The sequence below is a fragment of the Chenopodium album genome, chromosome 12 (genome assembly GCF_948465745.1).
Source record: "Chenopodium album chromosome 12, dcCheAlbu1.1, whole genome shotgun sequence".
Lineage (NCBI taxonomy): Eukaryota > Viridiplantae > Streptophyta > Magnoliopsida > Caryophyllales > Amaranthaceae > Chenopodium > Chenopodium album.
Window position 1 is genome coordinate 4,322,148 of NC_137845.1, and position 14,082 is coordinate 4,336,229.

The following is a 14,082-nucleotide window of genomic DNA, read 5'->3' on the forward strand; positions in this document are numbered from 1 at the left end:
TCGGCGTTCTCGCGCAATAAACTTATCAGGTTGCATCTGGTCTCCACATCCATATCTGCCCCAACTTTCACTGTTCTACTGGGGTCGCCTGGCTGCAATTCAACTTGGACGGTTTCTCCGCCCGGCAACGGCCTTGGTGTTTCTTCAGGTCTTGCGTCAAAGTTTTTCATTGTCAAATCTTGCACTGTCGGTTCACCTTCCCTTGTTGGGTTGCATGGAACTGTGGCACTACCAACGGGGTTCTTTAAAGCTGTGACATAACAGGCTTTTGACATAACCTGGCCTCCGTACACCTTCTCCACAGCTCCCAAGTTTGACACATAGGCTATTGCCAAGTGGTAGGTTGATACAACAGCCTGCATGTCATGAATTATCGGTCTGCCGATAATTGCGTTATAGGCCGACTTGACATCCACCACCAGAAACTCTGCCATCACATCTCTTGCTTGTGGTCCATCACCCATCCTTACAGGCAACACAATACTCCCCTCCGGCCTCACAGTTGATCCATTAAACCCGATTACTGGATACGACACCGGTTTCAAGTATTGTCTCCCGATATTCATCTCATTAAAAGCTTGAACAAACAAAACATTTGCTGAACTGCCCCCATCTACCAGCACCCTTTTGATGTCGGCACCATTTATCTTGATTATCAAGACTAACGGATCGTCATGTGGGAACATTATACCTCGTGCATCTTCTTCCGTAAACACAACTTGTGGTATTGATGCCGGCCGAGGGCGATTATCTACATCCAAAGCTCAAACCAGATGCCGGTGCTCCGCTAAATGCTTCTTTGCCCCACTAATCGTTCCTCCGTGAATCGGTCCTCCCGTTATCACATCTACCCTTCCAGTAGATAACGGTGGTATTCCTGCGTCCCCTTGTCGGACTATTCTTCCTTGAGCTCTTTCAGGCCTTGCTTCTATTTGTTGCCTCTCAACGGCCTGTGCCGGTTGTTGATTTCTACCGGTATTCAACCGGTATTGTGTTAGGTGCCCTCTCCTGATCAACTCCTCGATGTTGTCCTTCAATTGGGTACACTCTTCTGTATAATGCCCCACATCCCTATGGAACATACAGTACTTCTTCATGTCCCTCGACCTTGCTTTCATGGGAATCGGCCTTGACCAATCTTCTCTGTTCTGATTCACTGAGTAGATTGCAGCCCTTGGTGTATTCAGGGGGGTATAGGTGTTGTATCTCATTGGCAGCCTTGTCGGTCTGGTATCTTGCCGGCTTCCTCCTCCCTTTCCCGAGGCAGGAGTTCTCGGCCTGCTCCCTCCAGACGAGGTCCCCTCATTTTGAATTTTCCCCTTTCCTACCACCATATGCCTGCTACTCGTCTTCAACAGCTCCTCACTCTTTATGTAATCGTGAGCTTTGCTGAACGCTGCCGCCAATGTCGGCAGACTCTTCCTTGTAAGATACCTTTTGAAATCTGAATCAACTAATCCATTCATCAAAGCCATCACAGCTATCTCCTGTTGTAACTTTGGAATAGTGTTTGCTTCATTATTAAATCTCTTGATGTAATCCCTTAAAGATTCATCTGATTTCTGCTCCACAGCCATCAACTCTCCAGAAGTTTTCTGCCTCACGTTGTTACTGACATATTGCCCTACAAACATCTCAGTCAATCTTTCAAAACTATCTACTGATCCAACTTCAAGGTTGTTAAACCAATCGGCTGCAGCCCCAATCAAAGTTGTCGGAAAGACCTTACACCAAACTGCATCTGAGTTTGTGTACAGCATCATGTGTCCCTCATAAGACGTTATAAATCTTGCTGGATCCCCTCTTCCATCATATCTGCAAGTCGGCATTTTCACTTTCTCCATTGGTTGTTCTAAGATGAGCTGGGCAAATGGGGATGCCCTTAGCTGCACTACCGTGCGTACTGCTTGACCTGCCACTTGTGAGCTTCTTTGCTGCCGAGTTCTGGTACTCGCAACACGGCTCGAGGATTGCTCATCTTGCCGTGATGTTGTATGCGTCCTTACTGGCGACTCATGTCGGGGTCTCCTTGACGAGTTCTCCAGCTGATTGTGTTGTTCCTCCTGATGATGGTGCGATGTTCCTCTATCGGCCTGGGCAGCTTCTCTTTCAGCCCGTGCTGCCTCAGCCTCCTTTCTCTTCTTGCTCATTGCACTCATCACCCTTGCGGCTGTTTCCAATTCATCTGGAGTAAATGCCGCCATAGGATCCTCTGCCTCCCTTCCTCCTGCAGGGGGGGTTATCGGCATATGGAACTGATTACCCTCTAGGGTATGGGTTTCATCCACTATCTCCACCTAGGGTTGTCCTTCTGGTATCCCATTGTTTAAATTGTTTCCGGCCATGATTATTGTTGTTGTATATATATTTTGTGTGAGGTTCTTAGGCGATAGAAGTGATCAACAGCCCCTCCTTCTAGCGCCAAATTGTTTCTGTCTGATCTCAACTCCTCCAGGAACTCGGAACTGAGATTCTGATACCCCTATCGGCAAGCTGAGAACCTACACAATGAGAAGAGGTTAGCTAACCCCGGGGTGATCCGGGGATAACCACTCCGATGATAAAGTCAGAAAGTATTTGAGAAGAGAAGACAAGTAAGAGAAAGAAAGTAGAGAGAGGTTAGAGAGAGAGAGTCATTAAAAAATTGTTTTTCTTAATGAGGTCTTACCTACTTATTTATAGTAATCTACCTTGACAGGTGGCTTTCACCCATGCACAACCTTTCGCGCCAAGTGTCGAGTTTCTGTTGCCACAACATATCGGCGTCTTCTCGTGATCTGGTCACGTGCTTTCGCAAGATATCGGTCATGCCCGGATATCATCCCATACAGGCTTGATTCAAAAATGGAGTTTAAAAGAAACCACAGATCGAGTGGGAATTTAAATGACAATAAATCCTAGACTGTGAATGTAAATTCGAAAATTATTACAAGAAAAACCATAATCGTACCTCAGAATATGCTTCAATGGAAGACAAGTGGAGTGCGCTTCAACGAAATCTTGAAGAATTCACATAAACATATGGTTTGATTCTCATTAATGAACGGGAAACCAATATATAAATTACAAACTAACCCTAAAATATAGGATTAGGAAACTAATGAGGGGGCTTTTGGTTTACAAAATATTGATATGAGGTATAAGTTTGAACTTTGAAATAATTAAAAATTTAAAACCCATATTTAGTGTTTGTTTTGTAATTTTATAATTTTTAAACCTAATACCTTAAATGCTCAATGTATGGGTTTTAGAAACCCATGGTGGGAGGTGGGTATGACTCTTTCCAACGTTTTAGGTATAAATTAAAGCAATTGTCTTCATTTCAGGACAATCCAAACACTTGGTATTAGGAATAGAGTTCCAGTCCATACCACTCTGATTTCGTTCCTCACTACAAACCTATACAAGTTCATGAACCAAACACCCCCTAAAAGATATCAATAATCATAAAGATATTAACTTATATTCTTAATAATATTTCCAAAACATATCTCAATTGAAAATGCCCTTCGAGTTGGAGCATTGGGTTTGAAAATGCCCCAACTTGAAAAAAAGATAGTCAAACTGAATTATGTCGCGCCAATTAAGATCTATAACTATAAACATGAAAAGTGAACATGGTTAATAATTACTATGTAGAAAAACCCAAATTTATTTGTTGAATATAATTAATTTTCCTTTTAAAAAAATTAATCTTACCACATAATCTAATTAAACTTATTTTACAATAATTTAAATGTTCATTTTCATGCAGTATGATATTCATTCTTATAAATCACATACATTTTTATTTTCATGTCGTATGATGTTCATTCTTGTAAAATAAATGTTCATTTTTATTTTTATTTTTTATTTTTTTTTATTTTTTTTTGTGTGTTTCACCCGGTTCACCCTTTGGGCTAATCCGGATTCAAGATCAGTGGTATAAAATGTTTGTTTTTATAATAAAGGATATTCAATTAACATTAGCATTAATAATGTTGGACATTAGCATTTTGTTCATTATCACAAAAACCATATTGTTGATTTATTTAATTGATATTAAATCATCTAGTTCAGCAAATTGCAAGATATTCATTAAGAGAATCGAACAAATCAAGGTATTTCACTTGAAGTTTAAAAAAAATAGAGAATAAGCAACAAAGTGATCATCTTTATTTGGAAAATTTGATAATTACACCTATTATAGTTCACGTTTTAGTAATTACCACCTACAATTTTTCAATTTTTTTTTTACCACCAACAATCATTCAAAACCTTAATTTTTACCACCAGTTTTCCGAAACGAATGTTCTTGCATAACGTCATACCCTACAATATCCTTCCTTTTTCCTTTTCCCTCTCGATTTCCCCTTCTTTATTATTTCAATTCCATTTTCTTTCTTCTTTAATTCCCTTAGGTGATGCTAACCACCATTTTTTTCCTCACATATTAGTGTTGGATTAAAGAGAGTAAAATCCATATTGATTAGTTTACTCCACAAATAGGTTGTGGCCTATAAAGTTTGTCCACAAGTAGGTTGTGGATTAGACTTTTTCATGTCTATTCTAGAAGGAAATCAGTTTACTCCACAAGTGGGTTGTAGCCAACTATGATTGCCCACAAGCGGGTTGTGGATTAGTCGATAAGACTTTTTGATGTCTAAAGTCATTCTCTTGGTATTCTTCTTCTTTCTCTTGGATTCCTTGTAACCCCCCATTAAAGTGAATAATTATTATGATTTAATCACTACTTTGGTGTCAAGATTCATTCTTTGAATCTCCTTGCGATTTATATATATTGCTTAGAATATTTTCTCAAGGGAATATATATATACTACAATATACTTATCCACAAAGTGCTAAACACATTTCTTCTTATTTTGGGCATAAGTTTATATGGCTCTACCTCTCACCCAAAAGTGCCTTTGAGTGAGAGTGGTGTGTAACCTTAGGGAACGTACCAGTGATACAACGTGCACCCCACTTGCGCCGGAATTCGTTTTCAAAGTCAATGACGAAGTCACGCCACACCATCTTCCTTTTGAGTAAACAAACACATAACATTATTCTTATATTTTTGTAGCCTTTGAAACACTTATTTTACAACAATTAGATTCACACTGCCCTCTTTGGCTCTCTCTCTCTCCCTTATCCTTTTCAAATTTTTTTGGGTAATATTTTTTTCTCAAAAATTATCATTCAATTTTGTAATTTCACGGTAAAAGAACACAAAGGGACTAAAAGTGAACAACAAAAACAAAAACAAAAATGGAGGGTACCAAACTTAGGAAATCTATTGCTTTCAAATTCATGCATATTAGACAAAAAGCTAGGTAAATTGTATTTTTTTTTTTTATTGCTTTTGATAAATTTAACATTAATGATAGCCATAATTTGTCAATCATAGCATGAAATTCACGAAATTTGAGTTAATTCTCCAAAAGCCTCACTGAAATCAAATCCCCAATTTGATTTCAAAACTCTAAATTCATTTCAAAACCCCTTTAAGTTCTCAAAAGCATAAAACAACAAAACATACCTTTTTTCTTTGATTGCATTTTACTACGACTTATACGTGATTTTGCCATGAATTTCTAACTTAATTCCATTTTAGAAATTATATTTAATGCTTAAGGGTTATATACTTGTATATAATTAGTTAATTACCCTTTAAAATATCGACTTTTGTAAGAAATTAATGTATGTGTATTGGAAACATTGGAAAAGACAAATTAAATGTGATAAACAAAAAAAAACAAAGTATGATAATGAAATTAATTTGTAAATTAGATGCCAAATAATGAAGTATCTGTAACTCACTCATCAATAATTTGTTTGGTTGAGTCAAAATTCCCATAAACCAAGAATGGGTGTTACAGTGTTAAATCTGGATATTGGCTTGCTAGGTTGAGTAAAATGCAAGCATGGATGGAAATCAGGAGGAAGGTCTTTGGAAGTTGGTTTGGGGTATGGATTGTTTACCTAAATTACGCCATTTTATATGGAGGGTGTGTAAAGATAGTCTCCCTGTGAAGGAGAGGTTACATTATCGTCATATTCCAAGGGTGTGGTGCTGCCAATGAGACTGAAATACATGCGTTATTCGAGTGCCAGGATGCTGCTGTTATCTTGGCTTAGAGTGAATATACGGGGTTGCTTGCTGATGCTCCATCCTCTAGCTTTTCTGATCGATTATTGTGGGTGGCTGATAGATAAATTTTGTCTGCTGTCCTGGGCATCTTGGTTCTGCAGAAACGAAAGATTGCATCAAGGGCCTGTTTCTGACCCCATTCAAGTGGCTGCTAATTTTTCTAGGCTGATCTGATGGCAGATTACCTTGAGTATGCTAAGCGTATTTTTAAGCCTACAGGTACGACTGTTGGGGAGTTTAATGGCTGGAAACCTCCTGCTGCTGGCTTCATTAAGGTGAACTCTGATGCACATTTATCTACAGGTGGGTATGTGGGATTGGGGGTGATGTTAAGGGATGATTTGGGGAGGTTGGTGGTTGCTGCTACGCAAAGGGTGAAGGCCAGATGGGAGGTGGAACAAGCCGAAGTTGCTGCTGCAAGATTTGGTGTCCAGATTGCGCATCAGTTCGGGTTCACAAGAGTAGAGCTCCAGTGTGATGCTCTTACGGTTGTGCAGACCATTAACAATGAGATACTGGGTTATTTTCCTTTGATGTTGTTCTATGAAGTTATCAAGAGATTGAAAGTCGACTTTGAGTCTTTCGTTTGTTGTCATGTGCATTGGGCGGGTAATACTCTAGCACACTTAGTTGCTAGATATAATGTATGTCAGTCATGTTTTGTATAGACTGAAAATTTCCCTCAAAGTTTCACAACTTTGACGGATCTTGATATAATTTAATAATATTTCCCAACTAACGTTTCTTAAAAAAAAATGTTTATCATATAGATGGCTGGATCAGTGCAATTTTGACACGCACCCAGCAAAGAAGTTATCGACAATTTACTCCAATGTGTGCTAATACAATTGTCAGACGAAAGTTCAACGTTTAAGCTCCCTGTTGAATACTTGTCTAATAATAAAGGAACTCACATTGCCACGTAAATTGAATCGTAATGAATTCCGGATGAGATCAATCACTTTAGTACAAGTACATGTATCACGTTTTCATGTTCTGTTTCATCGGTTTGTTTCTCTAGCATGAATCATGTTTCTCTAACTTTAGTACAAGTATATGTATCACGTTTTCATGTTATGTAACTTATGTTTCATTGGTGGTGTAAATCATGCATAACGTAGGCCACTTGGGTTGTTTTAGACTTGTAGGCTATAATTGTGTCCTGTGTGTCAGGGTCGTTCATTTCAATTCTCACATGTAAAAAAGGAGATGACTTCTTATAAGTAAGTGTACACTTCAATTAGTATGAGAGCTTTTAGGATGATGTCAAAAAAAAAATTTGTGCAGGGTAAGCCTAAAGCGAACAATATCACGCATAGGTCGGTGTAGTTAATGTTAATTTATCCTCAATATTTTATGATTTGAGTATTGAAGCAAGAAGAATGATTTTTGAAACCCTAATTTTATGTTTCATAATTCAATTTTAGATTTTTTTCCCAAATATATTAGGAAAAATTGATGGGAATAATCCCACCTTTTGAGCGTCGAAGATTAATAATCCCACCTTTGGGATTCTTTTTAATAATCCCACCTTTGATATCAATCCACTTTAAATGGTCCCAACCGGTCAAGTAACCTGTTATAACAAGTTACTTGAGACGTGGCGGCCTATGATTGGTCAAAAAATAAAAATAAAATAAAATAAATTTTTTAAAAAAGTTAGATATTTTATAAATAAATAAAAAACCACCCACCACCTACCACCAACCAGCTGCCCAGCCCCAGCACCCTCCTCGCCTCCTGCAACCGCCTTCATTGCCGCCAATATCCCCTGCCCAACAACGCCGACCGCCCAGATCGACTCCCCCAGCGCCGACGCCCCCTCTCCGCCTCCTCCGAACCACCAACCTCCCTTCAACCTCCACAAAAACCCTCGAAAACCAACCATCCCACAACCCTCGAAAACCATTTTTTCGCCCCAATCCCGAGCCCTCCCCTTCCTCCGTCCCAATCTTGGCTTCCCTCCCTTTTCCCCGACTTTGATTTGGTGGGATTTCGATTATTGAATTGGAAGGTGGTTTTGGGTTTGGTGGGTTTTTGACCTGAATTGAGGTCAGGGGAGGAAGGCGCGGTAGGAATGGGGGACAGGGAAGATCGGCGCGCCGGGAATGGGGGACAGGGAAGGTCGGAGTTGGGTTGGGGATGGCTGGCCGGAGCGGTGTGGTGACGACAGTTGCGGGGAGACGGGGTAGCTGGTGGGTTGTTTTTTGAATTTTGAAGGTGGTTTTTAGGGTTGGGTTAGCTGGGGTGGATTGCGGTTCGGTGGTTTCAGGTCTGGCTAGTGGTGGCGGTGGTTTTGGGTCTGGGTGGTGGGGTGGTGGTTCTGATGTCTTGGTTTGGTTGGTGGTGGTGGTGATGGTGGTGGCTGTTAGGGATGTCAGTGGGGCGGGTCAAGTAGGAGACCCGCCCCATCCCCGCCCCGATGGGGCGGGGATGGGTCTAGATTTGGCGGGTGGCAGGGCGGAGATGAGGATTAAAAACCATACCCGCCATGGGTGGTGGGGCGAGGGTGGATCTTAAGCCATACCCACCCCACTTGACCCGCCCCATACCCGCCCCGCCCCGCCCCACCTTATACCCACCCATACATATTTAAAAATTAAATTATAATACAACAATAAAAAAAAATATGTAGTACTATATTGTACCATACTGAAGTTTCTAGAGTATGAAGCTAAATTACTTACTCCCTCCGTTTTTAAATACTTGCTCCACTTTTTTTTTTCGGCCGTTTTTAAATACTTGCTTTATTTCCGTATTTGGAAAGTTTTTACAATATTTAACTAATTTCTCTTACCTACCTAGTGGACCCACCACATATTTTCTCTCCTTCAATCCTCTTCACTCCTTTTGCTTTTTACAATTTTTATTTTTCCACCTACCCCACTATCTCCATATATTATTTTCTCCAATTTCTCCTAAAACTCCGCGCATGGAGAAATGGAGCAAATATTTAAAAACGGAGGAAGTACTTAGATATTTTTACTCATTCACTTCTCTCTCAAATAAATCCTAAAGCATAACACTACTCTAGCCGACACAAAACACAGGCAGCAGCTCCTCCATCAATTCCTCTCTAATGAGAAGATCTGTTCTGAAATCTGAAGCCGCTCCGCCACATTGTTCTTCTTACTCTTCGGTATGTACTCTCTCTTTTCATTTGAGTTTTGATTCTATTTTCCCCAACGTTTTTTTTTTCTCCTATACATTAAAAAAATGACAAATAATTTGACTAATTAACTAAGAAATTAACCAAATTATACATTGTTTGAAACTATATTGTACATGAATACGAAGTAGTTATATGTTAGCTTGAATTATCTGAACATCTAATTAACTTACTGCCTATATGCCTAAATAATTACTTGTATATGTTTGACTATTTGATTAGAGCTATTATTTCATGAATTCGCACACTTTGGAGAATTCAAAGAGGATAAAGAGTTGGAGGAAGAATATGAATCTTGGGATGTCAAAACTGGAACAAGTTTGAAGATGTACTAACTAATTCATAGAATCATAGCTTCTTGGATTTTCTATTATGTAATTTAATATTTAATTTGTTATAGTTTATTTTATACATATTAATTTTTTATATTTGGGCTACACTTTACAGATTCATAGCAAAATTATATAATTTATGGTGGGTTTGTGTAGTGCTGGCAATACCTGACCCAACCCGATAACCCTTACCCAAACCCGACCCGAACTCGAACAACCTGAATTCGACCCAATTTTACCAAAATTTCATATTACGTAATAATATTAAGTTTTACACCATTTTTTATTGTTTCTAAGCATAATCCGAAATCGATCCGAAATCTGACCCAAACCCGACCTGCTGACCCGAATTGCCACCCCTATGTTTGTGGCGGGGACTAGTGGGGATGGGGATGAAAATATGAGGCGGGGATGGGGATGGGAATGCCAAAACCCGCCCCGCCCCGCCCCTTTGACATCCCTAGTGGCTTTGGTGTAGCTTAGGTGGTGTTTTTTTTAAAAAAAATTTTTGGACAAATCAAATTGTGACACGTGTAAAATAAACTTAATAAAAAAAAATTACCTCAAAGGTGGGATTATTAAAAAGAATCCCAAAGATGGGATTATTAATCTCCGACGCTCAAAAGGTGGGATTATTCCCATCAATTTTTCCAATCTATTAACTATTACTAAAACAGAAAATTGTTGACATCATCCTCTCCTCAAATTGTATACGTGTCGCTCTCTCATAAAAAAAAATCCGCCTAATGCACATATGATGTCATATATTTTTTGGTTTTTTTGTAGGAATTGTTTTTTTTTTTTTTTGAAGTAAGGAATTGGTTATTTTTTATCATTTTTATTTCAATCTTTGATCGTGTCAACAAATAAATAAATAATTTTTTTTTGGTTGGAATAAATAATATTGTATTGAGCTAAAACATTTTAGGTAACTATGACGTTTCTTTAACTCTATGTAAGTAGTTTTAAAATGAACTTTCAAAATTGTCCACATTTGACTCAAGGTTGTGATCCCATTTGAAGATAAAATTAAGTTATACTCCATATGATACTTTTACTGGCACAAAAGGAATAATTTATTTAAATTAGAGGATGTGTTCTCTTCAATATAATTTGATTCAACTGAAATTAAATGAAGTTAATCAACTTATGTTGTTTGAGCTAGAGAGTATGTTTGAACTAATTTTTTCTTCAATTAGTCAAAACAAATCAAATCTTTTATGTATATACACATTTTAACAAAAAATTGAAATTGAGGCAGAATTCTTTCGCAATCAATTGAAAATTTGAGCTTTTAACAGATTAACATACTTTATTTGTTTCACATGCTCAAACACAAACATTTATAGTAATACCTAAAACCATAAGGTTCACAATTACTACTAAAAACTTTATTCAATATGTACATAAAGTACATTTATTAGACACTGCAACATAATTTGTTCACAAAGCAAAATAGAAACAAAAACGAACTCAAAGCCAAATATACATATGTTACTAATAATAGTAATATGTTGAATATGATCAACTAACTCTTAATGGCATGCTCCGAAGCACTAACACCATTCATATGTGGCATGCCATTGATAATCTTAGGCTTATTAGCCGGGATACTATTCTTTAAGGTAACAGGTTGTTGCTCATAAGCTGCATTGTGGACTCCGAGGGCAGCCCTACCGGATGGATCAAGGTTCGTCGACCAAGCTTGGTCCCACTCAATGGCCTTGGCTGTGCTGCATGCCACACTAGGGCCTCCAGGAACTGTCATCCTAGCAGAGTTCTGCAAGATTATAACAATAAACTTAATTTAAAGAAGAAATATAGCATATTTTGTACAGACAAATACTAAAACAGGGAAGATAACAGATTTTTTAAGCACAAAAGTCATCACCTGTGGAAATAACCTCTCAAAGATCATCCTGTAATAATAAGCTTCTTTTGTGTTTGGAGTGTTATGTGGGAAAATATATTCAGCATGCTGCATCATCTTATCTGTCACCTGCACAAACCATAAACCATTTCCAATTGTTAAATTTAAGTATCATTCATTTGACGACATTTTAGTTTGATGCTTTGATCACATTAGAATATAAGTTGTTTATGTATTTAATCGCCCCTTACATTTTACTTGTAAACATATTTCAAAGTCTTCAACGAACCATTCATCTGTTTGAACTTTGTAAGGTTTGATAGACGATGTTGAACTTTGTAAACACATTTTAACGATTTTCTAAGGTACTTGCTTTTTATATGGCTATTGGACAAATCTAACTTCTGTAAATATTTTTGGAGACCTTCATTTTCGAGATCTTGATTTAATTTCTATAAAATATTGTGATTATTGTCGAGATATGTGATAGAGTTATGAAAAAGCGAATGTTGGAAAGTTTGATTATATTGATGAATATACACGAGTATACATAGTACAAGATTAGAACATTGAACATACCAAACTATGACTAGATACAATATGTGACTAGTACGTTAGCTAATTATAAGGGATATACTTTGACTATCAAAATTAAGGAGTAAATCAGGGATTTACATATTCTAAACAATAACTAATAATGATAATAATGATTAATGATATAATCATCTTTATCCTTTATATCACCCTATCCAAGCTCAATGCTCATTGTACATTACAAAAAGGTGTAAATTTTAAACAACTTTTAGTCAAAGAATTAACTGACAAATCTTTATTAGTATATGTATGAATGAAATACATTGCTAGCTATAGAATATGTCCCTTCTGATAGAACATGAAATATGAGGGGAATCGTGGCTTTACAGTGATATGAAAGGGTGATTTTAATTTGCAACATATAGTCCACATATATTTTTCCATGTGATTCAAATGTTTTATTCACCGTGATAATAACTATATATATCTTAACCTGCATTACATTACATATTTACATTACCCTAATACTGCATTCAAATTATATTATAAATTAGGCATATATTTTTGACAATTTACCCACCTCATGTATATATCTAAATGTTGAGAGTGAGGGATAGCTCAAGTGGTTAGAGCTCCCCTCCCAATTCCAGGTGATTATGGAATCGATTCTCATCATTCTTTCTTACGGCTCTCTAAACAACAAACAAAAAAAAAAAAAAAAAAAAAAAGAGAGAGAGAGAGATGGGATGGATGTTAGGCCTGGGTCACCCTCATAAGGGGCCTGTTTTCATTGACTGAACTCAACTCAACTGAATTGAACTTATTAGAGCTGAACTGAATATTTTATAAGAGAAGGAAATTAGGAGCTGAACTGAACTGAACTGAAAATAATCCTATGAGAACAGGCCCTAACTCTAATATTGTCAACATTCTACTCTTCTAGAACAGTGGTAAGGGTTCGAATCTAACCATAATGTAACCAAGCTAATACTCCATACTCATCTGATAACACGTATGACACGCAAGAACGACATGTCTTTACCATCTTACAATAATCATAGGGAAATGACATGTGACTCGAAATGCATGTGGCGACTCGTGATGCATAAGGATATGCATATAGGATATTGGTAGAGTAAGTAGATCTTGGACGGTTGGACCATATCAATATTGTCTGCCTAAAAACGCCGATGCGAGTGAGAACTCATCACTCGCTAGATTAGTACGAGTAGTCACACAGAATCACGTAACGTACTGCAGCCAAATACGAAGCACACAATGTTAGAGGTCGTATTAAACGCCTTTCGTCCGGAAACTAAGAAATTAATAATATATGCTGCCAAATAATCCTCCTTTACGTACAATGAAAGGGACTATGCTTATTATTCAACATCCACGTAGTATTTTGGATATGTAAACTTCTTGTACTCGTAATATTTTGGTTGTCGTTTCAAAACATTCAATTATTGAATATTGATCATATAGTATATAGTACGAAATATATGGAATTCTAATTAATTTCCAAGTTTTACTCGGCTTATTTTGATTTTTAGTTGTGCAAGAAGCCAATAAGAGGAAAAAGTTGCCTTAGTTGATATTTAGTTTAATTTTGTTACCATTTAACCATTTGTTGGTGTTTGGGTCCAATTTAGTCCAATTGGGCCTAGACATTAAATGATCCAATTAAAAGCCCAGGGTCAAGGTTCAGCTCTCCAAATAATGCTAAAGTCAAGATCAATCCACAAGGCAAGTCAATTGGGCCGAATCCCATTTCTCCCATATGTGCAAAGGTATAAAAGCCATCAATATTACATTTGTACATTCATTCACATTCACAAAAGCCTCAAACAATTAATTCTCTTGCATAGCTTTCTCTCTCTACACATTGTACTAACTTTAGCATCGGAGGGGCCTTCCTCGGCAACACCCCCGAGGCTAGTTTACGTGTGTTTGCTGTGCAGGAAATCCTCGGTTCATCATCACTTGGACCGAGCCCAGTCTTCACCACCTTATTGGACCTTCGGCAAGGTCCCGTTGTTTCTAC

General features: G+C 37.7%; 1 protein-coding gene across 1 annotated transcript; it reads right to left on the reverse strand.

Moving 5' to 3' along the window:
* Positions 1-11,162: 11,162 nt before the first annotated feature.
* Positions 11,163-11,852, reverse strand: LOC145570697 (asparagine synthetase, root [glutamine-hydrolyzing]-like). The gene is made up of 3 exons (XM_081629854.1): positions 11,763-11,852; positions 11,526-11,633; positions 11,163-11,414 (listed from the first exon to the last, which is right to left on the reverse strand). The coding sequence occupies exons 1-3, from the start codon at positions 11,850-11,852 to the stop codon at positions 11,163-11,165; spliced, it is 450 nt and encodes a 149-aa protein (XP_081485980.1).
* Positions 11,853-14,082: the final 2,230 nt, after the last annotated feature.

Coding starts and splice junctions, on each gene's coding strand:
- LOC145570697 (XM_081629854.1), bottom strand. CDS start 11,852: ATGTGTTTACAAAGTTCAACATCGTCTATCAAACCTTACAAAGTTCAA. Junction 11,634..11,762: donor ACTTTGAAATATGTTTACAA/GTAAAATGTAAG, acceptor TGGTTTGTGCAG/GTGACAGATAAGATGATGCA. Junction 11,415..11,525: donor TTGAGAGGTTATTTCCACAG/GTGATGACTTTT, acceptor ATAATCTTGCAG/AACTCTGCTAGGATGACAGT.